The sequence below is a fragment of the Notamacropus eugenii genome, chromosome 6, assembly GCF_028372415.1.
Source record: "Notamacropus eugenii isolate mMacEug1 chromosome 6, mMacEug1.pri_v2, whole genome shotgun sequence".
NCBI classification, from domain to species: domain Eukaryota; kingdom Metazoa; phylum Chordata; class Mammalia; order Diprotodontia; family Macropodidae; genus Notamacropus; species Notamacropus eugenii.
The window spans coordinates 201,515,329-201,531,316 of record NC_092877.1 but is presented as its reverse complement, the minus strand read 5'-3'; the positions used below and the strand labels follow the sequence as shown (position 1 = coordinate 201,531,316).

Sequence of the window (15,988 nt, the reverse complement as noted above, 5' to 3'; positions counted from 1 at the left end):
TTATTCCAAAAACTAAGCCTCAAAGCAAAACCTCATCTCAAAGAATAAATACTCTTTTCAGAGCCGGAGGACACCCTCGTGACTCAGTGACTCACCAGTAATCAGCAAAAGGTGTGGGACTTCATGGGAAAGAAGTCTCCCCTAATCAAGCCTCCCTCAATAGACCTGCCTGAGGCCTATCAATGAGCAAGGAAGATTTTTAACTCCTATTACATGTTAGCACATGTACAACCTATATCAAATTGCCTACCATTTTTGGAAGAGGGGAGGGAGGGAGGGAGAAAAATTTGGAACTCAAAATCTTGTAAAAATGAATGCTAAAAATTTCCTTGATACATAATTGGGAAAAAATAAAATGCTATTTAAATTTTTTAAAAAAAGAAAGGAATCTGTAAAATTTGTCACATAATTTTTAAGTATATCATATAACATGGAGATTCATAGTTTCATATACAATCTTTGCGGGTGTTCTTCTGTATATATGGAAATGGAAAATCTTTTTTGGTGTTTAAGTTCTGAATAAGAAATTAAAATTTTTAAAAAAGCAAAACACACACACATACATCTCATACTACATCTTAAATCCCTCAGTTCTTTGTAATGGATAGTATATTTCATCATTAGTTCTCTGGAATCATGAATGATCATTATATTGATCATAGCTTACAGCTTTCAAAATTGTTTGCTTTTATGATATTACTGTATAAATTGTTCTGGTTTGATCATTTCATTCTTCTTTAATTTATAAAGTTCTTGAAATTGTACAGTTCTATAATATTGATGCATTGAATAAATTGTTTTTTTTCTGGTTCTGCTTATTTTACTCTCTATCAGTTGTTATATCTTTCCACATCTTTTTGAAATCATCTATTTTTTATTATTTCTTTATCTATTTTATTTTATTTTATTTTATTATTTCATTAGACCAAAATAGTTCTCTGTTACTTTCATATATAATAACAATTTATTCAATCTTTCGTCATTTGATGAACATTTTGCCAGTTTCCAGTTTTCCCCCATGGAAATTTTTGTACAAAAAGGGCCTTTTTGTGTTTCTTCAATCTCTTTTATAATAATAGGTCTAGCAGTGTTATAGCTAGGTCAAAGAGCATTCACTTTATATAATGCCAAATTGCTTTCTGCAATGCTTATATCCCTTCAAAGGTCCACCAAAATTGCATCAATGTCTCTATTTTCTTGCAGCCCCTCCAACATTTATCATTTTCTTCACCCTTCCATTTTTGTCACTGTGATGAGTGTGAGGTGGGATCTCAGAAGAATTTTAATTTCGTTTCTCTATTTAGTGGTGATTTGGAGAATCTTTTCACATGGCTACAAACAGCCTGGGTTTCTTCCCTTGAGAACTATATGATCATATCTTTAGACCATATTCATTTGGGGAATGGCTCCTTTTCTTATTAATTTCAATCAGTTATATATATATGTATATATATACACATATATGTGTGTGTATATATATGTATATATATTTGTGTATATATGTATATATGAAATGAGATGTTTATCAGAGAAATTGCTGCATAGATTTCCCTCCCTCAGCTCCCCAGTTATTGAATTTTCTTTTAATCTTATCTTTAGGTAGTCTAGTAACTAATCTGATGGGTCTATGGGTCTATTTGCCTTGTCACTTGTTGACCTTTCTTCTCCTATACTTGTGGTAGTAGATGGTTTGGGCTGATGATCAGTATCATTATATATATTTGTTTCTTTGCACCTCGATGTAAGGCGAGGGCAGTTTAGTTATCAGCATTCTTGTGCTCTGTGGATTGCAACGTTACCTATACTAGCAATTCTAGGCAAGAACCTGCTTCTAGGTTTAGAACACTCAGCATGTTATAGTACACAAATTGCAAATTCTCCATGAGAAATATTGCTTTCAGGAAGTCTTTACAATGCACAAATGGTCTCTTTTGTTCAATACCTGTTGTGGTAAGCTTTCATCATTTCTCATTCTTTGGTCATTAGAACGATTTAGTGAATAGTTTTGATGGCATCCCCTTTACTCTCTCGGGCTATTCTGTAAACAGTCATATCGCCCAATCTCTCAACGACTTTGTATGGGTTAACTTTCAATGGGTCAGTTTATTTGTAACTCCCTTGAATATCAAGGTTTAAAACTATCTCCCTATTGAAAGTCTTAACAACAAACTCTAGCATTATATTGTCATTTATTTCTATGGCGATTCAATGGCTTCAACTCCCAAAGTTTAAGAGATTGCACTTGTGACATCATCACTACCTCAAATATTAACTTGAGAAATAAAATTGCTTGCTATGTAGCAAACCAATCTTTATGCAATTAATATACTGGGAATAAGTACTAAGCTACTACCCAGGCATTATCAAAGCAGCAGGCATTAAATCAAACTCATAAAATGATATTAATAATTTCTATGTATTAACATATAGCAAAAATTGCACATGTAACAGGCATTCAGAACTTGTTTACAAACACAAAGCACATCAATAAAATTCACATAACATTTCATGTTAGCAGCAGGTAGATGGGATACCAAGCTAGTTGGCGAAAAAACTTCACAACTCCACAAAATAAATGAAATAAAGTTGGGAATAAACAAAGTTTTCTCAAAGTAATTATGAGGAATATAATTTGAGTATATAACCACAAAATGAAATAAAATTATAAATGCTTTAAAAAAAAAACAACCCTGCTTACTATAGGGAAAAGATGTAAAACAAAATTCAAGTTCTAGAATGAAGATGTTAAAATCCCCTTCCCAAGCAAAATAACCAAAACAACATACTTAAGACTAAGAAAAATGCCAACAGGATTCATAACTGTCTTGCTGGAAAAACAATTACTATTGTGCCACCAGACCATCTGGTGTCCCAGAAAAAAAAATGAGTCTAGTGAAGTGATCCGTTCAAAAAAAAAGCATTTATAGAGCACTTTAAGATTTGGAAAGTACTTTACATTTGTTGATGCATTTGAGCCTCACAACAATCCTGTGAGGTAGGTGTTGTTGTTATCTTTATTTTGCAGAGAAGGCAACTGAAGCTGACAAGAGAGTAAGTGACTGGCCCAGAAACACACAGCTTGTAACTGAGGCAGGATTCAAAATCAGGGATCTTACTGATTCCAATTCCTTCACTGTATCCTCTATACCACCACTTTCCAAGTTGAAAAAATATAAAATTAGGAGAAGAATCAAAGAAAAGTGAAGAAAAAAAGGTGAATCAGTTGATTAGCACTTTCCCATTACATCCTGGGCCATCTCCAGTCATCCTGATGAATATCTGGTCACTGGATTCAGATGGCTCTGGAGGAGAAGTAAGGCTGGTAAGCTGCACAGCCCTCCCTCACTCAGAACAAAGTCAGGTGGAAGTCATGTCATCATTTCTCTGATGGCGTGGTCTTCTTTGAAAACGAAAGATGAACACACACATACACACAACTTTCTCTCTCCATCTTGCTGAGAGAGGGGAATGGAGAACATCTTCACTCAAACTAGATTGAATCTGCCACACAGGGGTTGCACCTCCTACAGCTGAGAAGTCAGTTCTGAGTCTTTCTGATGCTGGTACTGGGGAGGAAACAAGCCAAGGGTATCAACTGTACCCAATGTGTCTTTATCTCTCAAGATATAGAGCTCATCTGCTTCACTTGAACTCCATGCCTCTCTCCTCTTCTTAACACAATTCTCCACCAATCAATCTCAGTCCTACATGTAGACAGACCCTGGAGTTTCCCCCATAGTTGTGCATTTTGGGAATCTGAACCTCCTTAAATAGGGGCTACACATGTAAGCTCCTAAAGGACAGGGCTTATCTCATTTAGTGCCTGACACACAGTAGTAGCTTAGTAAATTTTTATTAGTTAACGAATTAAATTATGTGTCTTTATACTGCACAATATAAAGCTGTCTGAAGTGTCTAAAGTCAGACAGGTAAACATAATCTCCAACCCCATAAAACTGTATTTAATATGACATGATATCATGTTACACAAAATTATTTTCATTCCAGACATTTATACTTTAAACAACAGAAAATATAGGAAAACTTTCATCAAGCTTACAGAATTTAAAGATTTTCCTTAGGGAAGTTGTGATAGGTAACTTTAAGGAAACTAAGGGAGTTAGATTCCAATGATCTGAAAGTCCCTTCCCATCTAAAATTCTGTGATTCTGGACCTTGAGGCTATCTGATAGCTTCTTGAGTAATGGTTCCAAAGACATCTGTTTTGTTGCCATTTTTTCCCTCATTGTAAATTTTTTGGTGGCAAGCACAGACGCCCGAGATTGAGTTGATGATCTTTTCATGTTTCAAAGAAGAAAATCTTCCTTTTTCTTGAGTTATTACCTCAAGAATGAAATGAGCTACTAACCTTACACCCTTGATTTTATGCAAGACATGATTGCTTCAAAATACATTCACCAGCTTTGGACTGAATTTTCCATCCTACAATCTGTACCGAAAAGTCTCAACATTTGGCTTAATTATTGGTCTTACCTTTATTCTACATTCATAAATTCAAAAGCCCATCTCAGCCACAAGTCCTGTTCTCATCATCTCATAACAAAGGATTGTAAGCATTCAATATTTTTGTCTTTTTATTGGGTATTTTAAATGTTTTTAGGAATAGTGTGCTTCTGTAGCAATCAACACATTTTAATTCCCCCACCAAAAAAAAAAAAAAGAAAAGTAAAAACACAGGAGGCAGCTAGATGGAACATTAGATAGAGTTAGGAAGTTAGGAAGTTCCTGGAGTTAGGAAGACCAGAGTTAAAATCCTACTTTAGATACTGCTGTGTGACCTTGAACAAGTTCCATAACCTCTCTGTCCATCCAAATTTCCTCAACTACAAAATGGGGATAATAGTAGCGCCTACCTCCCAGGGCTGTTGTGTGTTTGTAAAGCACTTAGCACAATGCTTGGCATACAGTAGACTTAAAAAAGCTTGCTCCCTTGCATCTCCACTTACCTATTCCCATGACTCTTGTCCTTCAAAATAGTCATATTACCCATAACATGTTTGGAGTTTCTTCAGTCGGTTTACCAGCTACACAAGAAAGTCAATACCTTACTTCCTACATCATTTTCCTCTTCTATTTCTCTTTCCCTTAGGTATGCTCCTTTCCTCCCTTCTCTGTTTGGACTTGTGCGTGATAGCAACAGGATTTCGAAGAAGAGACCTCCTGGAGAATGTAGCAATTGGCTCTCACAAGTCTGGGAGCCAGGGGAAAGCAGAAATGAGTGACTGGGGTTTATTTTTGTACTGCTTGTTCCAAGTACCGTAAGTGAGTGGTTCTAAGTGGCTGAGTTCTAAATAGGAATGAATAGAAGTTGAATTGCTTGAGTCGCAAACACGAGTTAGGAGAAGGTAGATTGCCATTACTCAGGAACAGTCTGAAGTATTATCAAAGGTCCCTTGACAGAGCCCCCTTTTTGTGTACTTGAAATCTTCAGTATTTACACTACTTATAAAGAGTTAAGGCAGAGCCATAGACACAAGTTTTGAGTTATTACAGTTCCTTGCCCTAATATTCATGGAGCACAGAAAGATTCTAGTTGGGCTTCTGGGCATCCCTAAACGGGCAATCCCAAATTTCCAGCATGCTTGGGACTTGACAGTAAGACTTTTGATCAAAGAGACAGATGGGCAAGCTAACACACAAGCAGGGATTATTTGTTCTTAATAATCCACTATAACTCATTATCAGAATCTCGGGCTCTATGCCAGGGGGGTGCGGGAGCCAGCTCCAACCAGCTCAGGATTATTAAAATCTTCAGCGTATCTGCACCTTGGAAATAGGCAAACTATACACATTGGATTTTGAGTTGAGGTACTGCTTTATTCATTGTCTAGACTTAAGAAGTGACGGAACAAATTTTAAGAATGTTAATAAAACTCAAAAGGGCGTCTGGTGTATATATTTCAGAGAGTTGTTCAACGTTTACACACACCCTTGTCTCTACAACCCCAATTGCGGGGCTATTTCAGAGCTCAGCCCTGACTGAGCAAGGCTATCCTCGCTAAGTTTATAGGGCGTGACTTGAAGACGTATAGACGGGAGCCCTTGTCCACAAATCACTTCCTTGCTCAGATGCAGCAGCACAAACGTAAGGCAAATTCTAGCAGTTCCCACGAAAAGTTTCCTTTCTCGCCTGGGAACGGAGGACTAGAGACGCTATCATTCCGATGCTGTTATGGTGGAAAGCATGAGGACAATAAATGAATCCTAAAAATAAAAACTTTCCTGTGACGTTCTCAAAGACGAGTAAATTAACTGCGGGGAGCAGGGGGCGAGGCGAGGGTAAAGACCAAGCACGCGTGCCCCAAAGCTCGGAGTTTCCTCGCTTCATGAGGGAACATCTTCCCTGAAATAGACCAAACGGGAACTCGCCAGACAAGCCTCAGGGCTGGTGAAAAAGACAAGACCAGACAGATGAGAGGGCGTGGTCAAAGAAGCACGGTTCCACGCATGCGTACACCAGTGGAAGTTGGACCCTTACCCGCTCCCAACATTCTTTGATGACCGGAGGGGCGGGGTAAAAGAGGTGGTTCCTGCGCCTGCGGGTTGGGGGCGGGGAGTAAAGGAGAGGGCGGAACTGAATTTGCGCCTGCGCGTTGGGGCCCATCGGCAGGAAGCCTCCGGCGCCGAGGGGCGGAGACTCCGAGGCTGGCTGGCAGAGGGAGGAGTTTCCTCGGGCCGCTGCCGCCCTGCCGCGCGCATTGTGCAGCAGGCGGGTCCCCGCGCGCGCGGCAGGGTCCTGGGCTCGCGCTGCTCCCGGGGATGGTGAGCAAGGGGCCGCTGCTACGCCTGCTGACCACCGTCAACCGGAGGAGGATGAAACTGCTCGTGGTCATCGCCTTCGTCGCCTACGTCGCCTGTAAGTGTGCGCTGGTGGGGGTGACCCCCCCCATTCATTCATTGCTGGGCACTCGTGGAGGGGGGGGGAAGGAGGTGGGGGGAGTGGTGGACGAGGTTCCCTTCTCCCCTTTCGTGTGGGGAGTCCTTCTGGGCGGGGAGGGGGAGGGATGGGAGGGATGGGAGAAGTGAGTGGCACTGCTGATGCGGGCGGTCGTGTAGCTGTGGTGCCTACACACTGCGTTCTGAGTGGTGGTGGGGAGTGAGGGGTGTGTGTGTGCGTGTGTGCGTGTGCGCGTGTGTGTGGACGGTGGGTGCACGCTTCGTGGGTGCAGGCGCTTCTAGCCCGGAGGGTGCTTTTCCTTCCAGCTCCCTAAGCCTGCCTTTCCGCACACCTGGCTCTACCTGCCCTTCTTACCCCTCCCTCTCCAAACCTCCTTCCTCCCCCACCTCCCCGCTTTTCTAGAGACTCGGAGATTTTTGCTCCGTTGCAAGTAATCTGCGAGCAAACTTCAGCCCAGACCCAGGGAGACCGCTTTAGGCCCCGCTGGGAAGAATGCAACCTGTGTAGAGTTAACCGTGAACTTGAGACACGGGAGGGGAGGGGGCGACGAGAGCGGAGGCGTGTCTGCCCTCTGAGGGTGGTGGAGCGGGGTGCACGTTGGTGCCTAGGAGAGATGGACGTGGAATAGGAATCCTTTAGGGCCGTAGTGGTTGGATGGAGACTTCTTCTTCTATTACCTGGAGCCCTCTTTTTCGAGTGTAGATGAATGGAAAAGATGCGTGTGTGTTGTGTGTGTGTGTGTGTGTGTGTGTGTGTGTGTGTGTGTGTGTGTGTGTGTGTGTGTAGAGAAGAGTCTGCTTACTGTGTGTGTTGAATGGAAGTCGAACAGAGAGTAGCAGAGGAGACTGGCAGAGCTCAGCTGTTCTGCAAGTGCCCGGTTAATGCCCTTTGGGAGTCTCTGGGTAACTGCTCTAAAAAGCCCTCCTTCTTTGTTGTTTTAGTCTGGAGAGAGTTGTGCCGCGCACAGCCACGGAACCCCGTAACACTCGCAGCCAGCCATCGGTGTTTATTAAATAGGATAAAAATACTGTGCAGTTGGCAGAATCCACTGAGCTCAGTGTTTACACTGCAGGGAAATTACTCAGCATTTAACTATTCTCATGCTAAATTTTACTCCCCAAGCCGAACCCTCCTTCCTCCCCCAGTTCTCTCCTCCCTGGAAGCCAGAGTGGATCACTAATGGTGTGTCCAACCTTTTCGTTGGTTCGATTCAGTGACTCTGGGTTGAGCCCGCCGCTAGTGTTACTTGTGTATCTAACCTTTTCCTGGGTTCGATTCAGTCTTTGAGTTGAGTTGGCAGTTAAATGTTACATGTGTATCCAACCTTTTCCGGCGTTCGAGTAAGTCTCTGGGCTAAGCCGACAGTTAGTGTTGCAGACGTAACTGTGTGTGGACAGGATTTTAGTTCTTCCTGGGGAGGTGGGTTCCTCCATCTGAGTAGCTTTTTCATTGGGTGCTACTTGCTAAGTCCTCAAGTAAGAGGAAATGTTACTTGAAGGACTGAAAGGTGGGACTATTTTGACGAGAGATAAATCTTGAAAAAAAGAAGGGTGAAGAGTAATGGGACAGGACTGATTGTAGGTAGGGTTTGCTCTTTTTCCCCCTGGTTTGCTGTGGTTTTAGTTTGTCATCAGTGTACCGCTCCTGCTCAGGAAAGACATCCTGCTGACTTAAGAAATGATGGGATTCTTGTTGGTGGTAGTGATGTGTGTGTGTGTGTGTGTGTGTGTGTGTGTGTGTGTGTGTGTGTGTGTGTGTGTGTGTAGGGTATTGGGGGGTGGGGAGGGGAGGAGCATGACAGCATTGATTAGAAAGCATTTTTTCAAGGAAAACATTTATTAAGCACCTGCTCTGTTCCAGGCACTCTCATGGTCAGTGGAAATACATATGCAAAACTAAGAACCAAGAATGAAATGAAAGTAGTTGTCTGTAGTTCCCTTCAAGAAGAAACCACTAGCCAGACACACAAACAGACATGAAACCACATACTCTCCCAACCAAGTGGGGAAGGTAGGATTCCAGGGGACACTGCAGATTCAGGGAAGTCTCTTTTTGTGGCCACACCTCTCATGATGGGCAGTGGACAGGATGTGATTAAATGTTCACTTGTAAGGTACAGGCTAACTTGTGTAGGAGTTGTGGGGGATAGTTGGAGAGACTTCAAGTCTTAATAGAGAGAGAGTGGGTCCTGAGCTGGGTGTTTAAGCATGAATAGAAGAAGTGAGGCAGGAAAAGTAGAGCATTTAAGGTGAAAACTTCTAGTTCATTAAGGTTTGAAAATAGAAGAATTTGAAGAGGTAAGAATTAGGGAGTAATTGAAGATTTTGAGCAGAGTGAAGTTGTTTTTTTTGTAGAACACTGAATTCCAAATCATCTTTGAAAACAATTCAGAGTTCATCCTCTTCCATGATGCTTTCTGACTTTCCTCCCCCTTCACATACATACTTCCTACGCTCTCATCTATGAACTTCCTTCCCTTGAATTTCTCACAAAGTACTGTGCTTGTACTTCTCTAATGAACTTATATGTTATAGCTGTATCAGATATAGCAAATCTTCCAAAGAGACTCTAAGTTTGAAGAATTCAAAGTTAGGACAGAACTTTGAGTGCCTGGTAAAAGGACTATGGTAAGTAATATGAAGCCACTGAACATTTAAAAAAATAATATTATTATAGATATCTTTTATGTTACCTACATTTCTCAATGTATTCCCTCTCTTGGAGAGATATCTTCTAAAAAAAAAAAAGAATAAAAAAGGAGGAGAGTCCCGTAAGAGTCCAGTAAAACTAACCAGAACATGGACATCTGACATTCAGAGTTAAATACATCACATATATACCCCTCTCTACCAGGCCCCTTTGTACCTTTCTAGTCTTTCGTTTCAATCCTCTCAAGCAAATATGGATCTCCTTAATGTTCCTTGAGCAGTATACTCCATCAGACTTTTGCCTTTTCACTGGTTCTCCCCTATACTTGGAATGTTCTCCCCCTTATGTCTTACTACTGGATTCTGTGGCTTTCTTCAAGACTCATCCCAAATTCCACCTTCTGTTAGAGATGTTTTCCTGATTTCTTCTTTCCCTCCTCTCCTATCTTTGTGCCTTCCCTCTGAGATTGCCTCCCATTTACTTACATTTTATGTATTTTATGTGTATATGGTGGTTTGCCCCAGACCTCTCATTCCCTAGAATATGAAGTTCTTGAGGCCAGGGACCTGTTTTGCCTTTTTTTGTAATCCTAGTGTTTAGCTTAGTACCTGAGACATAGTAAATGATTAACAAATGCATGTTGATGGACTTACAGCCTTAGGGCTTCGGATTAGGGGGGCTCTGGTGCATTCTTCTATCAGTTTGAGGCCAAGTTTGGTCATTGTAATTTCATAGTATTGATTGTTTTGATTGTTTTCTTGTCCTTATTTACATAGTATATTGTTTTCCTGGTTCTGTTTACTTAGTTTTGCTTTAGTTTTTATAAATCTTTCATGCTTCTTGAAAGCTCAGTCTTTCATGTTTCTCTGTATTAATGGTTTCATAATTTCTTACAGACCATTGAAAATTTTGGAGTAGAGGCCAGGTCTTTCTTTGCCTTAGGATAAACTGGCAGTAATATAAGAGATCATTTGGAGGTGAGAAGTCCTGTTAGGTTATTTCAGTTGTCTGGACAGGGGGTAGTGAAGTCCTGTACTAGGGTAGTTGCAGCAGGAACAGAAAGGAGAGGGAAGTGAATGAAATTTCCATGGGAGAGAAAATAGCCAAGAGATCCACGTGAAGAGTTTTGGAACAACTCATCCTTGATCCCTAAGGGACAGGGAGGAATGGATAAAAAGCTAGAAAAACCTAGAGAATATAGTGTCATGGAAGCTGAGGGAGAGAGGAAGATCTCTCCAGTTGGGTATTTTGCCGCATCTCATGAGATCTAGTAGGACAGGGACTAAAAAGATAGTTTTAACTTAACTCTTAGATTGGGTGATTAGGAGTTCATCTCTTCCAAGAATGACTTTAGTAAATTGAAGGAGAGAGAGTAGAAGCCAAATTGCCTAAAATTAGGAAGAAAGTAGTGAGGAAGTGGAGACATTGAGTATAGATGACTTTTTCAAGACATTAGGGAGATGAGAAATGGGATCATGGTTGAATGAGATTGAAGGGTCAGAGAAGGACATTTTTATGATTGGGAGAGAGACTGACCTAATGTGATCTAGGGGAAAACAATACTCTAGTCAGAGGACCTGAGTTTGATTCCTGCCTTTGACATTTACTACCTGTGTGACCTTGGGCGTGGTACTTAACTTCTTAGGCCTCATTTTCTTTTTGTGTACAATAAGGAATTAGAACTAGATAACTTTTTGAATTGTCTACCAGTTCTGCAGCTTACTACGTGATGACTATGTTTTATGTTTGTAGACAGTTGGGAAAGAACTTGTAGAAGAAGAGAGATTGACAGTGTGTATGACAGGGGATGTGACTCCTGGAGTAAGGCTCTGGAAGAGTGAGACTGGGTGGGAGCAAAGGTACAAGTAGAGGGATGGTTCTCACCAAGGAATAGGGAATGCTGGTTACTTACTGACTCTCCTTACTTTTAGAAGCTTATTTATCCGAACATATTTCCTTCAGTAGAATGTAAGTTACTTCAGGGCCAGAGACCATTTCATTTATTGGTAAAGATTAGCAAGAAGAGTCAATTAAGCAAAGGGAAGACAACTTCATGGACACGGGAAGTAATGTGAAGTAAGACTGGCAACAAAGAAATTTCTATTTGTTTCTAGAAGCAATAGAAAGCCACTGGAATTTAGTGAATAAGGAACTGCCATGGTTAGAGCTGCACTTCAGGAAAATCACTTTGGAAGCTAGGTGGAGGATGGATTGGAGAGAAAAACTTGAGATAGAGAGACCACTTAGGAGGTTATCATAATAATCCCGGTGATATGGAATGAACCTGACAGAATGGAATTGTACGTGAGAGATATTGTGGAGCTAGAAATGACAAGATTTCACAACTTATTGGATATTTGAGGTGAGAGTGTATGACCTTGGACAAGTCACTTTAGGTCCTCAATTTCATCTATAACATGAAAGGTCTCAAAATGATCGTTCTCAATTTGGATCGACGTTATTGTTGTTTGGTCGTTTTTCAGTCATGTCTGATTATGTTCTCATTTGGGGTTTTCTTGGCAAAGATACTGCAGTGGTTTGCCATTTTCTTTTCCAGCTTATTTTACAGATGAGAAAACTGAGGCAAAAAAAGGTTAAGTGATTTGTCCGAGGTCACACATCTAGTGAAGACAAATTTGTCTTCCTCATTCCAGAACTAGCACTCTACTGCACCACCTAGCTGCCCTTGGATTGATAGATAAAGCATTTTCTTTAACTCCTATGTACTAGGTATTATGTTACCCCAGGGGCAGGGGTGGTGTGTAGGGAAAGGGGAGGGGATACAAATGCAAGTAAGTGAGACCTACCTGACCTGAAAGAATTTGCATTGTAATGATAGAGAAAAGCCCCTAAGGGAAGGTTCTAAAAAGAGGTAGGACCTGAGGTCTGATGAGGAACAAGATAAGGCAAAAGCTCTAAGGGTTCTTTTAGCTCTAAATCTTGTGATCTTTGAAGTATTGAAGTTCTGTGTAGCGGTGATCTAATGTGTGGTCATGCTTGCATGTGACTGAGATGGGTGAGGAGTGGAGAATTTATGTCTGAATGGTCCTCATCATAAATATTTGAGCCCTGGAGGATGAAGGCAGGCAATGGGGTGGAGAGGAAGTTGTGAAACAGATGCTAAAGTCTTTTAGAAATGTGGAAGAATGAGTGACATGGATGTCAGTAGATGACAGAAATAAGAATGGGGAGTGGGTGGTATAAATAGACTGGATAGACTTCAAAAGGGGATAAATTATTGGGAGATGTGGGTAGAGGAACGGACTAGAAGTGCTCGTGGGAGCTTGGGAGTTTGCCATTCTTTCTTTTTATGCCTTTGTGTCTAGGGGTGGGGAAATGGGAGGAGGAACCTCCTCTGTAAGTGTTAGAAAGAATGCAATATTCTCCAGGGAAAGCAAGTAGCTTGAAAAATTGGAGGACCTGATAGAATTTGATAGTGAGGGAGAGGAACTTGGGGGCCTGGGTAATGGTGGAGGAGATAGATGGGCAAACCAGGCTGGAGTAAACTCAAAAGACAGGGCTAGCTAGTCAGAATAGGGATGAGGATTTGGGAATTCCTTAAAATTTAAGAAAATAAGAATGGATAAGTAGCATTCTGGAAATTCTATTAGGAGGGGCCTTTTGGCAGTTAAAGGGAAATATTCTGTCAGAATTTAGACAATAGGGAAACTTACAGTTAACTTAATCACAAAGTTCTAAGAAAGGACTGTGGAATCCTTGTGATTGAGTTCCTGCTTTTGTCTTGATTGCATCTGTTAGGGTTATGGGGCTTCCTGGGATGGGAGGGGCTGGCAGCCCTACCTCAAGTGTTCAGTCATTCCCCATTCTCTACCCTCCCCCCACCACACCACACCTCTGAGCGGTTCCTCTGTTTCCTCTTCCCCAGGGTGTTTTATGGTTTCCAAAGTATTTTTGCAAATATTCTTTCATCCGATCGCACAAAGCTCTGGGAGGTGGGTACTGTTATCATCCCCATTTTACAGATGAGGAAGATGAGGCAGAGAGAGGTAAAGTTAGGTTAGGTCTTTCAGACTTCTGGCATCCCTCTGCCTCCTAATTCTTTCTCTGGTGCCACCTTGCAGCCTCTTAAAGCAACTTTAGAATGTTTTAATTCAGTAGTTACCCAACTTGTGAGCTATAAGTCCCTGTTAATGCAGGACAGGGTCCTAAACCAATATATACACCATAATTATCCTTTTGATACCTATTTAAATCCAAGAAAATACACTGTGTAACATGCCATTCTAAACATGCATACTTCCTGTTGGTTGAATGAAATAATCTCAATCATATAGATTATCCTTGTTTTTTTCAGTTATGTGTAGATATTGTGGTTAGTACAATACACATTTATTTAAAGGAATTAGTGAATTCATAGCAATTTTTCATCACTAAGTGTTTCTTCTTCATTAGACACCAATAATACAATTATTATTAGTGTGGAGGTCCTCAGGGTTTTTTATATATAAAAGAAGGTACAGATATTCAAAAAGATTGGCAACCACCAAGCTCCTTTTACAGATGGGGAAATTGATGTTTCTTTGAAGTTAAGTGATTTGCCCAAGTCAGACAATGTAAATAATCAGAATCAGAATTCTAACTCAGGTTTGCTGACTAAACCCACTGGGATCTCCTCTCATTTCAGGAACTGTCTTATTTATTTATCTTTGTATCTGTTTCAGGTCCTTGTACCTCAGTGCCACTACCTAGTGGGTATTTAAATAAATGTTTGCCAAATGAATGAAATAAGGACAGGGTAGCAGGATTTCCTAGGAGAGTTCATTTACATCTCAGACAGACTCCAGCTTGGTGCCTCATTCTCACAGCACATCCTGCTTCACGGAAGAAGCAAGTCACCTTAGGTTTTTCCCTGACATTTGGCACTAGATCACAGATATCCTTGTGTTAGTCTCAGATTGTTTCGTATGCATATTTTCTAAGTTCTGCTTGAGAGCATGGCATAAGCCATTTTTATGTCCTCACTGCATCTAGGACATCATGTAGTAGGCACATATCTGGAGCTCAATAAATACCGTTTGGATTAAGGAATAAAAGATGCAGTGTCCTGACTCTCCCAGTTTCCCTCTAATTGGTTCAGAATACTCCTTTCCACTTGCTTGTTTGGGTCTCTGACATGAACTCTTAAAGAGTGGGAATGTGATTTATTCTAGTGTGCTCATTTTGCCCCAGTTCTACACTAAGAAGACAATTTGATTAACTCATACCATCTATAATGGAATTATATCTGTAGGAATTTTTTTCTTAAATTTAATAAAAAACTAATTGAAAGATGTTAATTTATTGGTCAGTTTTTTGCTTTTATATCATTCTCATTTATAAGTATATACTCATCCCCTCCTCTTCAGCAAGCCATCCTTTATAACAAACAAAAAAAATGAAAGACGGAAAACATGTAACAGTTGAGCCAAACTAAACCCATCTCTGCTGAGAAGGGAAGGAATGAACTTCTTGTTCTCTTTCTTCTTCTGTAATCATCTCCCTGATCTTACCTAGTTACTCTTTATTTTCCTTCTTTTTGAATCAGTCCTAGTCAGACCTGAAATAAGCAAATCCCAAGCTTTGGTTCCTCTCCTCCCCAGTTTACAAGAAAATCTCCCAAACCTATGTATAAACTTTGTTCACTTCTCAGGAACATAAGACTTGCATAAATTGATGTATATCTGTATGTACTGGATTTTGGGGCTTAGTCTGTTAATTCTCCATTATGCATATTAATGGGAATAGATTCATAGTTAATCTAAAAAGCATATTTGGCTTTGGAATGCATTATAGTTTTTTAAAAACTGCAGATGAACCTTTTACATTATGTTTAATTCATTAAAGTAAACTTATTGCTTAAGTACACACCAGCTTGGTGCAGAGAACATCCAGGCATAAACTAGATGGCATCTGGGATTTAAAAAAAAATGCCCTGGATAATCTGCAAAGCAGAGGGCCTTGGATGTAGGTTACAGAGATTCAGTTCCACTAGGTTTGTACCTTCATTGTCAGTAGTGTCTGACTCTTTGTGATTCCCTTTGGGCTTTTCTTGGCAAAGATACTAGAGTGGTTTGCTATTTCCTTCTCTGGCTCATTTTATAGATGAGGAGACTGAGTCAGAGTTAAGTGACTTGCCCAGGGTCGCATAACTAGTAAATGTGGGAAGTCACAAAGATGAGTCTTCTTGACTCTAGGTCCAGCATCACCTACAACAACTGATGATTTTATAACCAGTGCAGGTCTCTTTTCATTTGTAATCAGAATTCTCAAGTATGTTTTGAGTAGAACTTTTAAATGAAATAGTAAGGAATTTGGACACTGTGTACCCCATGTCCTTGATTCCTTTTATGTAATAAAAAGTATTTAGTTTAGTATATGACACACACATGCACATGTGTATATGTGGTTTTTTGATTATTT

General features: G+C 40.5%; 1 protein-coding gene across 6 annotated transcripts in view; it reads left to right on the top strand.

Moving 5' to 3' along the window:
- The first annotated feature begins 6,616 nt into the window (after window positions 1-6,616).
- UXS1 (UDP-glucuronate decarboxylase 1) overlaps window positions 6,617-15,988 on the top strand; it is a 141,909-nt gene continuing 132,537 nt past the window's right edge. For 2 of the 6 annotated variants that reach the window (XM_072621779.1, XM_072621777.1), the window contains exon 1: window positions 6,647-6,877. In XM_072621779.1, coding sequence (XP_072477880.1) covers window positions 6,781-6,877 — 97 coding nt within the window. In that variant the 5' untranslated portion in view covers window positions 6,647-6,780. Of the gene's footprint in view, window positions 6,878-15,988 lie in introns of all 6 variants that reach the window. The other 4 variants (XM_072621780.1, XM_072621778.1, XM_072621782.1 and 1 more) reach the window with 4 other exon arrangements.